Source organism: Alternaria conjuncta (assembly GCF_024043145.1).
Source record: "Alternaria conjuncta strain BMP 0040 chromosome Unknown scaffold_24, whole genome shotgun sequence".
Lineage (NCBI taxonomy): Eukaryota > Fungi > Ascomycota > Dothideomycetes > Pleosporales > Pleosporaceae > Alternaria > Alternaria conjuncta.
This window is the reverse complement of record NW_026250113.1, coordinates 251,717-268,008: the sequence shown is the minus strand read 5'-3', so window position 1 is coordinate 268,008 and position 16,292 is coordinate 251,717. Positions and strand designations below refer to the sequence as shown.

Below are 16,292 nucleotides of genomic sequence, written 5' to 3'. Positions count from 1 at the left end.
CGGTGTTAGTGGAGGAAGTTGCGACTGGAGCGCAGTGGGGGATGCTGTACCGAGCTGATGCGACTGCGGCCATGGAGCACGTGCGATAGCGACAGACGCTCGGCGGGACGGGAGGGGTGAGCGGTGAAAAGCCTGGTGAGGTGAAGACGGAGAGCTCGCAGCATGAAGCCCAACGGTGGAAGGCGCACTCGAAATTTGGGCGCAGTTGCCTGTCTGTCGTCGGCCCTGTCGGCGAATCAAACCCCCGGCAGGCGGGGTCCACAAAAATGTTGGTAGACCGCGGCGAAGAAGAACGCGACAGAACCCGATACCAATACACTTTCAACAAGCGCTTTCACGGCGACATCCTCAAATTCAGACTTTACAATGGTGCTTGCGAGCAAGTTGGATCGCACTCTGCGCGCCGCCGAAGACAGTTCAGACGCCGAGAGCTACTACGAGGTCACCGACCGATCCTCTTCTGCGTCTGTAATCGAGGCAGATGAGGGCGGTAACGTGATCAGTTCAGATGGCGAGGAAGATGGGGAATCAGGAGACGAGGACATGGTGAGTCTCCAAGACTTCTACTCTGCCAGCGCATGCCGCTAACATCACCAAGTCAGACGCCTCCGACGATGACCAAGTAAAAGCGCAAATGAGCAAAGTCTCTTTTGGAGCACTAGCCAAAGCACAAGACGCCATTTCAAAACAACAGCCCGCCGACCGAAAGCGAAAACGAGGCGACGACGCATCCAAATCACAAGAGGATAAGCTGGAAGCGCTGAGGGAGCGGTTACGGCAGATCAAGGCTGAAAAGCTCGCAAACGGTGCACAGCCCAGCAAGAAAGCGAAGACGGACAAGAAGAGCAAAGGCAAGAGCGAGAGCAAACGAGACACTCAGGAAGCCGACGAGGATGGAGACTCCGACTCCGACGCAGCTCCAAAAGCGCGCTCGAGCAAACACGCCCCGGCTGTCCAGTCGAGCAAGCGTGCGGTGTCACGTAAGCGGAACGTAGTCGATGTGAAGAAGCCAGTCTTCCGTGACCCCCGGTTCGACAATGCTTCAGGACCCCAGCCTGATGAGTTTGTGGTCAAAAAGCGATACGATTTCCTTAACGACTACCGAAAAACCGAGATCTCTGAACTACGTCAGACTATAAAGAAGACGAAGAATCCAGTCGAGCAGGAGCAGCTGAAGAAGAAGCTACTCTCTATGGAGTCGCAACAAAAGGCCCGCGAGAACAAGGAGAAGCTACAGGAGGTGACACGGGAGCACAAGAAGAAGGAGAAGGAGCTTGTCAAGGAGGGCAAGCAGCCTTTCTTCTTGAAGAAGTGTAGGTCCACTCAATTCCCTCGTCCCAACATGCACGTACTGACAGTATATTCTAGCCGAGCAAAAGAAGATTGCATTGGTCGACCGCTTCCAGAACATGAAATCGAAGCAGCGCGAAAAGGTCATCGAACGCCGTCGCAAGAAGGTCACGGCGAAAGAACGGAAGAACATGCCCGACGAGCGCCGTACTGCTCAATAGCCTATACAGGCATACTACCAATACTTTCAACTTTCGTCGCCTGCAATCAGATACCCCTTCTTCAACTCTTCTACAAACTTCGCTATCGTCGTCTTCATGTTCATTCTCCTGGCAAATGCCCTTTCATCATGTGACGAGTAATTGATGAGTGCGCGATTCGATTATCGTAAGATGCGGCGTCAACTATCGCCTTGTCCGCAGTCAAGCACAGACAGGGGATGGAGATCTAGGACGGCCTAGACGAGGCTTTCCCCAGATCTGCACTAGTCAGGTACACCTCAAGCCTCCCACCAACCCATTCCATCGTGACGCATTGTCCATTCGATACGCCACCGAGTCCCTGCGTGTCTTTTGTTTTGGGTTATCTAATCTAGCACTACAGCCTAATCACTGCACATAGATCTATTCGAGTCAAGTTTATACACACAATTCGGCACTTCAGCAGGAGCTTGAACTTTCGTGGGTTTAGATCGAAAGCCATTTCGCTTCCCTGGTCGTTGAGAACTTGCAAGTGGTAGCAATGGGAGGAAAGTCGCCGTCGGAATGCCCGAATGACCTCGTCTGGCCCTGCTTCAGCTCAGCCATACCGAGCGCCACGAGAATGGTTCCGCACGCAAACTCTTTGGAAGGTGTATATATGCTGCCGTGACCGTCTAGTTGAATATTCACTCAAGTCACCTTCTTCTCCAGTGGCAGAAACAAACGTCCACAGTCGGCCCAGAATCGGAAAACTTCGTCAAAATGCGCACATCTATCACCTCCCTCTTTCTCTCTTTGGCAGTTGCCAGTTCAGCCCAGGAAGAGATTCCTGGACTCACTGACGTCAAAGATTCGGAGTGTCAACTCATTTCGCCTCTTGTCGGTGAGCTACGCGCGGTGCCGACAGCAGCGGAATTCTGTTCGTCGCTTCTGGCCATCCCCACCGTCACCGTCACTTCGAGTGCAATAAGCACATCGACTGTCATTTCAACTACAGAGGCCTTTGAGACGATAACACTCACGGAATCTGTCACAAACATCGACGAGACTACAATTACTGGCACTACCACCCTGACAGCCGATCCAGTCTTAGTAACTATTACCACGTAAGTCACTTCGCACGGATGCCGCGTCTACACACTCTAATATGCCTAGAACTACCGAAGTACAGCTATGTCCAGCAACAGCAACGATAGTAACGGTGACAGCCCAAGCACCAGTCAAACGCGATTATGTGCAGACACTCAGTTCCACCAGCACATCATGCACTAAGAGCAAGAAGCCCTCGACTACTGCGACTCCTTCATCTACGTCCACGAAATGCTCGAGCACAGCGAGCTACCCGGTCGTGAAGCCCTCTAGTATGGTAGAGGTCATATCGTCGCAATCGCTGAGTACAGTGCAAACATCGCATCTGGCCTACTCAACTGCATCGCAGGCGTCGTACGCGTACTCGAGCGTAATGGCGCCGGCTTACTCTACTCTCTCGAGCATCGTGGAGTCATCCGTCACAGCGACTTCAATCACTGTGGAATCATCCTCTACAATCACTTCCAGCTCTTTCGAGACTTCTTCCACGGCACCTTCCAGTACCGCAGATGTATCTTCCCCAGTACTCACTAGTACCACCGAGTCCTCTTCCATCGTTCCTTCCAGCACCACCGAACCATCATCCACACCCGAACCCGTCCTCCCAACCCCAACACTCTGCCCAACCGCCCCAGAAGGTCTCCAGCAATACGAATGCGCGCAAGTCACCAAAGCCTGCGAATGCCTCTCCCTCGCAACCCCTACCATCACTGTAGTCGTCAGCAGCACCGCCACCGAAACTAGCATCTCGACCTCTACCGCCTTTACCGAAACTGTCTTCACTGTAACCACGACTGCGACACAGGAGATTGCTGCGACGGAGACTATGACACCGACTATGACGGTTGTTGCGATTGCTACCACTACGGCAGGACCGGACTTCCAAACCGACCCCAACAACTGTGGCGCGTGTGGTAACGTGTGTGCAAGCGGCGGTTGCGCTCGCGGGCTTTGCACGAATCCCAGCTGTGGCCCCTCATCGTGTGGCAATTATGTTCCCTGTGGCTCAGGATGCGTTTGCGGCGCCGTCAGTGGCGGAGGTGGTCTCTGCTTCCCTGGGAATACTCAGTGCAGCAGTCCCCGGTGTAAGGTAAACGAGGATTGCGGCGTTAACCAGCTGTGTGTCGTGAACACGTGCTGCGGAGGTGGTGCCGGTATCTGCGTGAACGCGATAACTACTTGTCAGAATGGGAATGCGCCGAGGGCGTTGTTTGTTAGGGGGATGGCGAGGGGGGAGACTGTTGTGGGGTGAGGGATGTATAGTTCCCGTTATATTTTTTATGTATAAACTTCACCGTAGATTTAGTTTAATATCAATTTCTTGTGTCAAGAGTGGACTCATGTGTACAGCGGGGACGCATTCGAAGATGATGGTAATGATGTTACAATTGCAAACTTTCAACTACAGAAAAAACCTAATCCCTAAAGGCTACTAAGACATTATTCTCTCTTTTTTCGAAGTGAAAATTACCAAGAAAGAAGAGAAAGATAGAAATGTCCCGAAACCCCCAGATCCCAAACGCCGGATATATATTCCCCCCTACAGAGCAGAAAATCATGCAAATTGAATCCAAATGTGAAGGTAAGTGGCGAAGATAAGATGGGCCCAGCCTATGCGCGAAGAGTACCATAGTCGGCATTAGTCATCTCATTCGGCATCTCCTTGAGGCTGAACTTCTTGAAGTCCTTGACAAGACCGTTATCCTTGCTCTTCAAGTCCTGTCCAACATCCTTGCCGCTCTGCTTCGACTTAGGCTGCGGGCGTTTGCTCTCATTAGTCGGGCTCTCGACGACGGTGTCCTCAGAGTCATCTGCCTCCTCCGCGCGCTCCGCACGAACATCATCATCGATCTCCTGCTCAGCCTCCTCATCCAACTTCTGCGTCTCCTGCTCCACATCGACGAGGTCCTCAGCCTCAGCCGGCTCCTCACGCGCATCAGGCACAACCTCCTCTTCAAGACGCCAGTCCTGGATCGCCTTGATGATGTCGACGGCAAGCTGTCCGTTCTTACGCAGCGCCTTGTCCCAGTGCGCAGGGATCCCCTTCTCGATAACCATCATGCGCGCGACAGCGTGGACAAGCATGTGGCGCATGGGACTGCCCTCCTCGGTGTTGGCGTAGATGTACTGCACGCGACGCAGACCGGGGTAGCTGTCGCTGTACTTGTACCATTCGCGGACGACCTGCAGGACGTCGGCGACGAGGCCTGGTATCTCGAACTTCTCGGCCATTAGGTACAGGTCGAAGCAGACGCCTAGGTCGGCTTCCTCGCGGGGCACGGGCAGCGAGGAGCTGTAGAGCCAGCCGACGAAGGTTTTGAAGGGCGCATCTTCTTCGTCTGGCAGACCGAAGGATTGCGTGCGCGACGCCGAGTTGGCTTTGGAGTAGAAGATCTTGCGGAAGAAGGGCGAGTGGTAGCAGAGTAGCTTCTCGTGCAGGATCCAGTGCGTGTTCTCGGGGCCGACGTAGATGTCGACCATGGAGCGGGAGAGGAGCCTGTGGTTGGTGTGTTAGTTCGTTGCGCAAGGGTACGTAATGCAGATGCGCAGTTCCCATCTCATTGCGAACGCGACGATGCGCGTCGCGGCGCATTGGACGCAGGGATAACGTACTCATGGAGCTGTTTTTCCTGTACGCCAGACATGACTTCTACGGTTCTATCTCGGTGATGTGATGGAGATGATCAGCGACCGTTGACGATCGATTATCCGTGTTCCCGTCGGGTGACGATTGCGCGATGAGCCTCAAGCGAATAAAGTTTCAACGTCTGACAACGTCGAAATACCGTAGGAATTAGTAAAGTGGTAGATGGTATTAGATGCAGCGTAGATGGCAAAAGGTTAGAAGTAATGCAAGGACAAAGAAGATGTGGCAGTGCCAACTTTAAGACCCATTCCCCAAACCTGCGCGAGGTGGCCTTGTCCCAGCCCCCGTATGACGTAGCTTCTTTTTCCGTCGCGACCAGTCGTCCCAAAAGAGACGGGTATGATGCACGTCTGCTGCGCCAGGCGGCACGCTTCCTTGACCCGTACCCCTGTTCTTGTTTTCTCCCGCCCCGTCGCACATTTGCATCCCCGCTTAGTTTTACCCGCTAGCCAGGCATCGACGAGATCGAGAACAACTTAATGCGCATTTTCATCCACCACTGCCAATGCAGGTTTTGGAGACGGCATTGGCGTTGCATGTCATTTCGCTTTTGGATGATGCGTGTGTGCGATACGCGCTGTGTTGGGAAAGGGGGGGCTGGGTGTGCGTGTTTTAGAGGGATGGCATGCGTAGGGGTACGGGGATTAGGTAAGTGTGACGTTTGACTTGTGGAGATGCGGGCTGCCAGGCGTGTTCTGGCCAAAGGTAGGCAATAGATTCGTGAACAGTAGTTCTGTCTGTTCTTTGGGACGGGCTATTTTCTTGTCTTCGATGGCTTCTCAGCCAGTCACTGGAGATTTGGGGGTTTGCGCGATCCTGCGCTGGTCATCTCGTTCAGATTGCGCATCCGCATCCAGACGTGGACGGAATGCGCTCCAATCACGAAACAATGTGCTCGACGCAGGGCAACTATGGTGCTTTTTGCTTTTGCAAAGACTTGTGATACTCCAGCCTCACCGCTGCGCCGGTCTCTGCGCACTCGTGGGGTGCTTTTCCTGCACCCTGGCAGGCAGTCCCCCATCAATTTCGACATCGTAGTCACGAAATCTCACAAAACGATTGAATTAGTTTCAACTTCAGAACACACCGCGAATGCCAACTCATCGCCTAAATCCCAACCTCTTCCTTTCTGCCTTGGCCGAGCCGCCCTGTCGCAGCCTGGTCGCTGATGCCTACCTATCAACAGCCAGGAAGATGCCAGCACCCCGCATTGTGCTAATGCGGGTCGCACATGACATCGCGTGCTGTTACTCTCTTTAGAGCTTGATGTGTTCAAAGAAGAATCTACTGACCTCGTACTCGCGATGCGCAGGAGGTAGTGTGCACCAACCCCCCCTCGTTACTTCCGCACCATGCGCATGACACCAGCCTCGTTCTTCGAAACCTCAACATTGCTGGTATCGCGATGGAAAGACAAAACAATAGATTTTGTTTGCGATCAATTGGGCCTTGGGGCTGGCCATGAGAGTCAGGGTCAAACGAGACCATACCCGCCATCCCCTAATACACCAGTGCTTCGAGCGTGCCAGCCCCATTTATCATCACCACCTCTTGTATTTGAACTTGCATGATAAAAGGATGAGGGTTAATCAATGTGGACTTACCAGCAGTTTCATCGCGTCACCGTCACCCTCGTTGTTGCCTGCGCAGCACATAACGAGTATCAACGTGCGACAAACTCACCCTTCGTACTATGGGTTTTACATCTTTACGATTTCTTGAGCTTTGAACATTTTCCACAACTCAAATGTTGAGGTCAGAACGGGTTGGAATAGACGCAGAAGTAGTAGTATAGCCTTCACACGTATCACATCCACGAGATAACAGGACCTCCGCTGTCTCCGTCCTCCATCGTCATTTTCACAAATCTTTGCCATTTCTACGAAAGGACTTTCTAGATCTCAAGCCCAGCATCGTCTAGCTTTCATAATAAGACATCACAACCATAGTTGACGCACCAATGCAACACAACATACAAGCCCCCCATCCCACGCCCGCAGCACAATTCCCTCCCTTAACACCAGTATCTTGGGAATCGTGCAAAACCGCCCTGAGCAGACATACTGGGCAGTCACCTTCTGCGTTGTTTGTCCGAACCCGAATTTCGGATCCGAAGGCTTTCTCCGTTGGTTGGCGCAGTCTAAATGAAGGAATCTATCAAAAGCTGTTCATTGCTGGTGTCGGATCCGAGCCATAGGTCGTGGGCCCCGTTGCTTGAGGAGATTGTGTCGGATCCGAAGAACATCTCCGTTAGGCGGCGTAGTCACCACATGAGGCAATCGATCGAAAGCTGTTGATTGCTGTTGTCGGATCCGAAGTCTTTGTCCGTTAGGTGGCGCTGTCACTACATGAGGCAATATGTCGAGAGCCATCGATTGCTGTTGTCGGATCCGACGGATTTGTCTGTCAGGTGGCACAGTCACCACATGAGGCGATTTGTCGAGAGCTGTTGAATGCTGGTGTCGGATCCGAGCCATGGGCCATGGGCCCCGTTGCTTGAGGAGGTTGAGCAGGGTATTGAGGAGGGTATTTGAGAGGAGAGGAGAGGAGAGGATGTGCGCTGTCTGTCGAGATGTCGTTGGAGGATGTTGATGGAGAAGTGCTGGGACTGAAGCTGGTATTACAACCTGGTATAATTACTATCTTGCAACCTCCGCTTTACGTGGTCATAGGCGCCAAACAGGGTGGACATAAGGACTTTATTCGTGTTTACAGATCTGAAATAAATGTTAACAAGAAGATTCAGAAGGCCAGAACGATGGAAAAGGCCAACTGCTAGCGAATAGAGTGGGGGCTTGCACTGCTTCAAGTGACCTCTTGACGCTCGCCGAACCATGTAGCGCAGATCTCGACAACGAGGTTTTTCTTTCTCGTATATCAAGTGCATCTTAGTCTTCTTATGTTGGTCTCGTTGACTAAAGTAGATTGATGTAAAGAGCAGGTTCTTCTCGGTCGAAAATGATATGTAGGCTTGATTTATCCGCCTCACGCCATTTACTAACGTTTCTATCCGGTCCTTGTTTTATTAGTAGTAGGTACTTAATACCTGAGGAAGCTTCGCAGTGCGTTTGGAGTGTAATGTCCAGTTAGGGAATTCCATCGTACCAGCCCTTAATATCGTGTGGTCCGCCTTGTTAGCTTTTCACACTAGACAGCGGAGTAATGTCCGAGATTTGGGTTCATTCCCGTCTGATAGGAGAGTGAGTAGTAATCATACACTGACAGGGTTCGAGAAGTCTACGACGGACGGTGATAGCTTATGTTGCGAAGCATATTTACCTTGAATTCATTCGCCATGGGGAATCGCGCGGATACCTTCATCTCTCTGTACCGGGATGCCCATCATCCCTACACTGCTGAACCGCTGTACTTTGAAGTCACACAGAGAGGACCTTGACATACTCGGCATCGTGTTGGAGGTTACGACGCGACACAGGGGCGCTACTTGCACGCGAAACGAGTGTCCTCTCCGAAGCATGTCGTAGCATTGCCATACTCATCTTGAAGACGCGCAACTCCGAAGGGGGTAGACTAGCGTCCGTCGCACGGTGTCAAGATGGGTATACGCAGTGATACGGAGCGAAGTGAACTACGCATACGCTAGCTAAACAGTCAGCCTCCAGGTGAACAATGACGACAACAACGCTACGACGCCTGTTGAGCGGTCGCTTGAGCGCTGATCTCCCGAGTACCGCGTCCCGCCCTCTCCTGAACGGTTCGTTGAGTGAGTCCAAAGTTTTCGGGTCGGCCATTCGGTGCCGCTTTGGGAGTTGCGTTCGTGTAGTCTTCTCGCCCGCGATGCTCGTTCCACTATAGCGTCCATGTTGTGAGCGGAGTGCGTACGTAGAGCGAGCACTATGACGAGGGCGATCCTGCAGGCGATCTGCTGTGTATCATCGACACGTCCATTCGGAGGATACCTACAATGCTGGGTGGTAGTAGCACTGCAGACAGCGTAGTGGCATGTTACCGTCGCACAATAACCGTTCGAAGCAAAATCTCCGAAGTCATGTCGTTCGTGCGCGCGTAGGCATCGAAAGGGTGATCTAAGTTCTCGCGCGATCTGCCTCCGATGAAACAGCCAGTTGGGAATAGACTCTGGCGAACGCCAAAGACCCTGATCGCCATTGTGATAGTGAGTCACTGGAGGTGACTCAGTGGCAAGCCTCGTCGACGTTGCTTTTGTCCAAGGCGCACGACAGAACATGATCTACGCCGCAGATCAAACACCCATCTGCCAAGCCACCCACACGGCGATGCTCCTGCGATTCGATCCCAAACCGTCGAACTGCATAGCGCTGCCCACCTCGGTACGACTACGGAAGCCGACCAAGTATTGGTACAACGACAGATGCTCGCCGCAACGGGTGCATTCGGCTTGAAGCGGGTGCGTGAACGTGAAGTGGAAACGTGGGACGGCAGATCTGCGTTGACGCAATTACCCAGCGAAGAAGGTCGCACACGGGTATTGTCGTGCGGGCTGCATCTGGGGAAGCGTAGTCGGTCATTGTGATGAGAGAAATAGCAAGGGGCGCAGGTGCGCTGGCAAGGTTTCTGTGCCGCATGCAGTTTGCAGGCTGTACACGTTGTGTGCGGGCCGTGAAGCATGTCATTTGCCGAAGGTACTGTCACTTCACCCGACCTGTTCACTGCTCTACGCCACAAGAATAAAGCGTCGGCTTCATTCCCGAGCGTGAATCAAGTACCTCTGGACAGCGTGCCAAGAGCGTTTATGTGAGACTTGTCCCAACAGACGGCAGTAATTGCTCATTCCCAAGGGCAGGGTAATGGCACGCGTGCTAGAGTGCAGCATGGCTAGAGGTAATACGATCACTGCCCAAAATAGAGCCTTGGGCGATCCTTTGCTTGATTGGACGGAGTGCGACAGACAGCCCTATCCCGGTCGCTCGGTTGGATGCAGCAGGTGTTAAGCCCCACTGGTTCCATATTGAAGAAGCGATGGTGTGATTACCGGATGCGGATGGACTGCTGGAAATTATCCTGGAGGGGTGTCGAGTCGGTACCTGATCGACCTATCGACTGGGGATGTGGAAGAATTCAGAAAGACCGGCGGCTGAGCGGAGCGGACAGTAGCGAGAGGAAAGAGTGTCACTGATGAGATGAGCATGTGTAATGCACTTGGCGATATATCAGGGTCTTGCCGTGATGGAGAACAAAGAAATGATTGGCATTTTACGGGAATGTGGTGGTCGGCGACGAAACGCGACGGACAGTGCTAGCCGAAGCATGGCTGGAGGATAGCGGCAGAATCGAGGGTCTAGATAGACACGGCATTGAGGCAGTTTCTGCGCAACGGTCGGAGAATACTTTGTAGGATGTGACTCCGGTGGTGGGCGTGGGAGCTGTGGCAACGGAGAGTGTATGTTTCAGAGTTGCGGCTCTGGTGAGTGGGCTCTTTGTGAGAGATGAGTCAGTCAGGAAGGAGCGACAGGCCGTGGTGAGGAAGGCGCAGACAGGCCTTGTGAGGAAGGCGCATTTGGAGCCAGGAGAGGCCAGGATTGGAGGACATGTGACAGGCAAGGAGCGCTCAATCCCAGGACCGGGCGAACGTTGCCGGCCACGTGTGAGAGATGCCGACGCCAGACCCTGGTTGTGGGTGAATGACTAAGGGCAGCCCCGACACGGCGAGGGGGCGAGATTGTGAGAAACAAACATCGGCTAGCGCTATTGGAGAGTTGGCCTCGCTGAAACGCGAGGCCATGAACGATGTTCCTGGCCAATTAATCCTTTTCCGGTCCGTGTCGATGGCAGCTGCTTTGAGCGTGGTCAAACCGCTGATGCGCCGGCGTGAAACAAGTCGAAGGCTCGTCTAGGGCCGGTCGGCAGGCATGCGCTGGCGGGGGTGCGATTGGCTGGGGGCGCCATGCAGCGCGTTACAGGCCCATTGCCAATATTTGGTGTTGGCCAGTCGTGCTGAGGACGAGTTACGGGCAGCTGGGACGGCGCGGTGGAGTAGTCAGCCTCGACAACTGCGCATGATAGTGTGAACGAGGTGGATAGTGTGAATGGACAACAATATCGTCGCGGAAACGACGGTCGCAGGTTAGCAGCGCAGATTTTAACAGTGGGCGCCATGGATGGCAGGCCGCGGATGCGAAACAGTGGGTTGGTGGGTGGCGTGTGTCTGGTGCAGCGAGCTCCCGCAGACGACGCGACCATCTGCTCGCCCTAGGCGTCCCCAACTGCTGCAGCGCATGGAGGGCCTGGCATCGAGGCTCGCGATAGGGCGGCCCACGCCAACCGCCCCCCGGCTGGCGTCTGGAGGCACGTCGTCTACTGCATGCCAGCCGCTGTACCCAAGGCTCCCTGTGCAAACACACGTCTGTGCGGGCCATTTTTATCCCCTCCACACCCGCGCCCCAAAAGAGCGCGCTGTGCTGTTGCTTCTCTCCGCCGACTGCGCGCGCTGCTCCTACGTCGAATTATTTTACTCTCTCCGCCCCAGTGCATAACGCGCGCCCGCCCATCCCCCGGCTGCGCCCGCTTAGTGTTGCACCAGCCTCTAACCCGCCCAGGCTGCCCGCAGCCCTCGACGCTTCGTGTAGCGGACTTCCTACAAGACCCTGCCACCTCACCCTCCTACAATCTATCTGCCCCTCCCACCGCAACCCACGGACGCCCACACGCGACCATGACCACCGTTGTCGCCAATCCCCCGGCCCCTGCCCAGCATGCGGCACCGGCGCCCGCTGACGGCGTCGGCTCCTCGAGGACATATGCTCCCATCGCGCCCTCGACTCTCTCTCCCCACCAAGTGACGCCCAAGTCTCGCTCTCAGCTGCCACTTCAGGATGCTTCACCTACCTCCTCCAGTCCAGGTGCACACCACAGAGCCGAGACCAAGCCCTCACCTTTTTCGTACGTCGTTTAGTCTTTCCTCAAGATCTTCTTCCTCGTCATGCCGTCCTCCTTCGGCCTCCTCTCCCACCTCCACCTCCATGTCCCCTCCCCACAGAGACATCATGTCCCTCATGTCTAACCGTCCCTCCTCTCGCAGGTCTCGCGGCCCAGCCCCCAAGATCGTCGTCAAGAAGGAGCCCACGTCGCCAGACATGCCTGCCACCACCCGGCACCGCCCCCAGCGCCTCAACCTAGCCAACCACAACATCGTGCACTCCTCGGGTGCCCTCACGGCTCGTCCCTCGGGTCAGGGCAGCGCCAACCTGCACGATGTCGGCATGGCCTGCCTCTCGCCCGGCTTCCACACCCAGGACCCTGGCATGCGCGAGCAGCTGCAAAGGAGCTTGGATGTAAGAGAGCGTCAAAGACAGATCATCGAAGCGCGCCAGAAGGGCGGCAAGGGCGGACCACCGCAGATGGAAGACACCAGGAACACCGAGATTGGTGCCTTTGGACGAACAATCAAGACTCCTTCCACTTCCCGCCGGAAGGGGCCACCACCGGGTCTCTCCATCGCGCCTCCCTCGCATGAGACTTTCTCGAGCGACCGTGTGATCCAGTCGGCGCCGATAAACCAAACCTTCACGGGTCTTCGCGGCAACGCACCTCCCTCGCGACAGCTGGCCAATGGCCCATCTAACCTGTCGCAATCATCACACATCCACCACGTCCCCGCACAACAGACCAGCAACCGGTTACCGCCCATCTCAGACGTCTTCCCAGAGCCCCTCGGAACAGCGCGCAACCCCTACCACCACGGCAGCCCCGGACACTCATCGCATTCCAACGTGCAGCCCCCAATGCCCTCACCGAGCTTTCCGCCCCCACAATTTACACAGCCGCCCCCAACCTCAAGGCCCCGCGAGTACAAGTCCGCAGAGGAGGCTGTTCAGCAACTATCCGGGGGCCGCGAAGATCTCCTGCCCCGTCTAGTTCACTACGGCGGCCACCAGCCCCCAACACCCCCGTCACCAATGCCCAAGAACGGACAATCAGCCTACCCATCGCGGCCTGATCTGCACCGCAGTGGCAGCTCACGGAGACGCGGCCGCGACGAATACGAACAAGACAACGGTACCCCGCCGCTGGGTCGCCAACAACCTCGTCTCGGCCCCTTCGGAGCCGGACGGGACTCACCAGAAACTCAACTCAAGAAGAAGGAAGAATTCATTGGACTGTGCGCAAGAGCTTGGGATCTATTTCACTCATGATGATACCCGGCCTCGGCTTTGATCTCGATAATTACTATTTCAGCGACAAACTTGCAACTTATTCTCATCTTTACGGCGCAACATCACTCTCGCTTTACCACTATTATTCTTCAGCCATGCAGCTTCGCTTTCAACACTGCAACTTATTACCCCTTCGTATTCGCAATGTTTGATTTCAATACGTCTTTGTAAAAAGCGCCAGCGGTCTAATTTCAGACCCGCAGTGTTATACCCAGACACACGCACGCACCGCCATTTCCATATGTTGTTTCCTTTTACCATCTTCTCAAACCTTGGGTTTGAGTCTATTCTGGAGAGATTATGTTCATATGAGTTCAAGGATGATGGGCATTTTCGGCAAAGCAACTGTTTTGCCATACGTGGCTGAGGCCGTCTTGAAACACACCATGTCTCATGACCATTCTCACTTTTCTTCCTTTTCTTTTTTTGCTCTCTCTTTCTACTTCGCCACTGAAACCGAGACTCCTTTTTTGAGGCGGTGGATCTTTTTTTGGTTCTTGTTTTGGCATATCCCGAATGTGGAGGAAATACCTTTTTCGATTTGTTGAGGGTTGTGTGTTAATTCTGTTAAGCACGCGCAAATGTCTAGTGGGATCGGCGACAGAGAGGCAGGACAACAGTTGATTCGGAGTAGCGCTCACGCACAGTGACGCACTTTACCCTAGCTGCCACAATAAGAATGTTCAATTTTTGCAACGATTTTACAAACTATGATGGTTTCGGTGTCGTGACTTACGTGGTTTGCATGCGTTGATTGGTGACACGCGACAATACGTTAGTTTGACCGACTAGACCGCGGAGTTCTATTGGACGACAACACATCGTATTTTCTAGTCTCGCAAGTCGGTGTGCTTCATACCTAGCTACCTTAGACAACGAATGCGCAGAAAAGACACCGAGACAGTCTAGCCCCACGGTATACCTAGGTACCAAGACCACCGGATTCAACCTCACACCGCACACGTGAGACTACACGTATGTATGCAATGCTAATCATGCCAATCATGCCCCCCTGTTCTCCACCTGCATCCAACACACACGCGAGAATAGCAATGACGCGCATCACACCTCTCAACATGGTAGGAGGGGGGATTGCGATATTCACCTCTCCTGTCCATCATTTCGTCATCGTAGACCTTGTCTCCTCCGCGGACCACAGTTGCCCAGGTGTTGATCTCTCTCTCTGCCCCCGCTGTTTCTGTATCAACATGCCTGCACCACAAGCGCAAAATCGAAGATCTACTTGAGATCGGAATATGCAGCCCTACGCCGGGTCTATGTAACAGATTGATGAGGAAGCGGGAATTGAGCGAGGATGTTGAAGGCGTCACGAGACTATACGAACACCGCGTTTGGCGGGCAAATCGCATCCGTGAGATAGACAGGTGGGACAGGGTAGGAGACGGAGGGACTTCGGGAGTTTGGCAGGTGTGATATGTAGATGTGATAGATGTGAAGTTGGTGATCTTGAGGGTCTTGGTGATGAGGGTGATGAGGGATGTGGAGGACGGTCAGGCTGGACAGAATGTCCATCTCCTGCGAGAACGACGCATTGTGGTGATGATCTTGAAAGCCATAGTTCAGTTACGCACCGTCCTTCACAACATCTCGGGCAAATACTCACGCACGACAACCCATCCATTATCGTATCGCAATTTTTCCATGATCACCACTAGGATACCTGTCCCCTCTCCCCTCTCCTCTCCCCCATCACCGCATCACCACATCATCACCCAAGTAAGTACCAAGCTTACCAACCCACCAATTCATCCCAGCACCCAGCACCCATCACTCGAATTCCCCACCCATCACTAGACTCGCTACAGCCTGTCGCCTTACCCTAGCTAGTTTCGAAACAAACGTCGTTAGCCCGTGAGTCAGTTTTCCATTGATCAATTTGACGCAGGGACCCTCATGGGTCTGTTCTTTCTGCTAGTGCCGTGTGTGCTGGTCAGGGATGAATATGAAACAGCCGCCTCTTAGCTTCGGAGGTGGGCGTAAAGCGGAACGGGCTTAATGCTAAGGAGATGGGGATGGGATTAATAACTACTTAGGTGTTATGAAGGCATGGGACGGGGTGAGAGAGGAGATGAGAAGGATGATGTGCATTTAGGTGGGTGACATGCTATGGGACATGGAGAGGGAAGGTAGGAGATGAAGATACCGTGTGTGTGGTTAGTTGGCCAGAGGAGAAACAACAGCCGTAACAGACCACCACGGTAGTAAACGTCTATCCCGCTATCTAGCGCGTGATGCGCGATGGAAAACGTCACCGTCACGTACGTTGGCTGGGTGAAAAGGCGCGTTCAAGGTTCGAGCGCCACGAAAGGAGGGATACGTCGTATTGTCAAAGCTACATTAGGCCTCGTGACCACAATCACCACTTTCTTACCAGGACCATGCGGCTCACCAGCGCAGACCAGGATACTCCCATGTTCGCATGTCTTCTCGAATCTCGCTGACAGCACGTATCCAACAGCGTCGTTCCCAGTTCCACAACTCGGACACGGTCGGTACTAAAATGTCAGATCTGACGATTACATATCCGCATGGGCATGGGCATTGCGCGCTTGGTGCCTCTTCTCTCTTCTCACCGCCCTGCGCAAATACAATATTGTTCGATAGCTTTCTTCGCCAAAGTTACGTGTTGAGAAAACATTTTGAGTTGACAAGTCGTGCAGGGACTTCTGTGCGCGCGACGCGTTTTTTTGTTGATGGGCTATTGAATTTTGAATCGCAAGCAGGGTTCGGCGCCCGATGTAGGTCCTTTGGCACGCGGAAGTTTCCTGGGGTGGGCGTGCGTTTTTCGCTTTCTCGCTTGGTCGGTTGGTTTGCCGGAGGCACGGACGGGCGCGCGAGATGTGGTTGGAGGTGGGAGCGGAAGAACGCGCTTCTGGAAGGAGGTTGATAACT

The 16,292-nt window shown here is 53.9% G+C and overlaps 3 protein-coding genes across 3 annotated transcripts; 2 read left to right on the top strand and 1 right to left on the bottom strand.

Moving 5' to 3' along the window:
* Nucleotides 1-366: 366 nt before the first annotated feature.
* RRP36 (rRNA biogenesis protein rrp36) lies at nucleotides 367-1,511 on the top strand (the record flags this gene model as incomplete). Its single annotated transcript, XM_051474779.1, has 3 exons — nucleotides 367-546; nucleotides 599-1,313; nucleotides 1,369-1,511. 3 exons carry the CDS (start codon nucleotides 367-369, stop codon nucleotides 1,509-1,511), a joined length of 1,038 nt encoding a protein of 345 aa, XP_051321455.1.
* Nucleotides 1,512-4,190: 2,679 nt separating this feature from the next.
* On the bottom strand, nucleotides 4,191-5,224 carry J4E85_010570 (uncharacterized protein; the record flags this gene model as incomplete). The annotated part of the gene is made up of 2 exons (XM_051474778.1): nucleotides 4,191-5,076; nucleotides 5,193-5,224. The coding sequence occupies 2 exons, from the start codon at nucleotides 5,222-5,224 to the stop codon at nucleotides 4,191-4,193; spliced, it is 918 nt and encodes a 305-aa protein (XP_051321454.1).
* Nucleotides 5,225-11,878: 6,654 nt separating this feature from the next.
* On the top strand, nucleotides 11,879-13,358 carry J4E85_010569 (uncharacterized protein; the record flags this gene model as incomplete). Its single annotated transcript, XM_051474777.1, has 2 exons — nucleotides 11,879-12,105; nucleotides 12,245-13,358. The coding sequence occupies 2 exons, from the start codon at nucleotides 11,879-11,881 to the stop codon at nucleotides 13,356-13,358; spliced, it is 1,341 nt and encodes a 446-aa protein (XP_051321453.1).
* Between the last annotated feature and the right edge of the window lie 2,934 nt (nucleotides 13,359-16,292).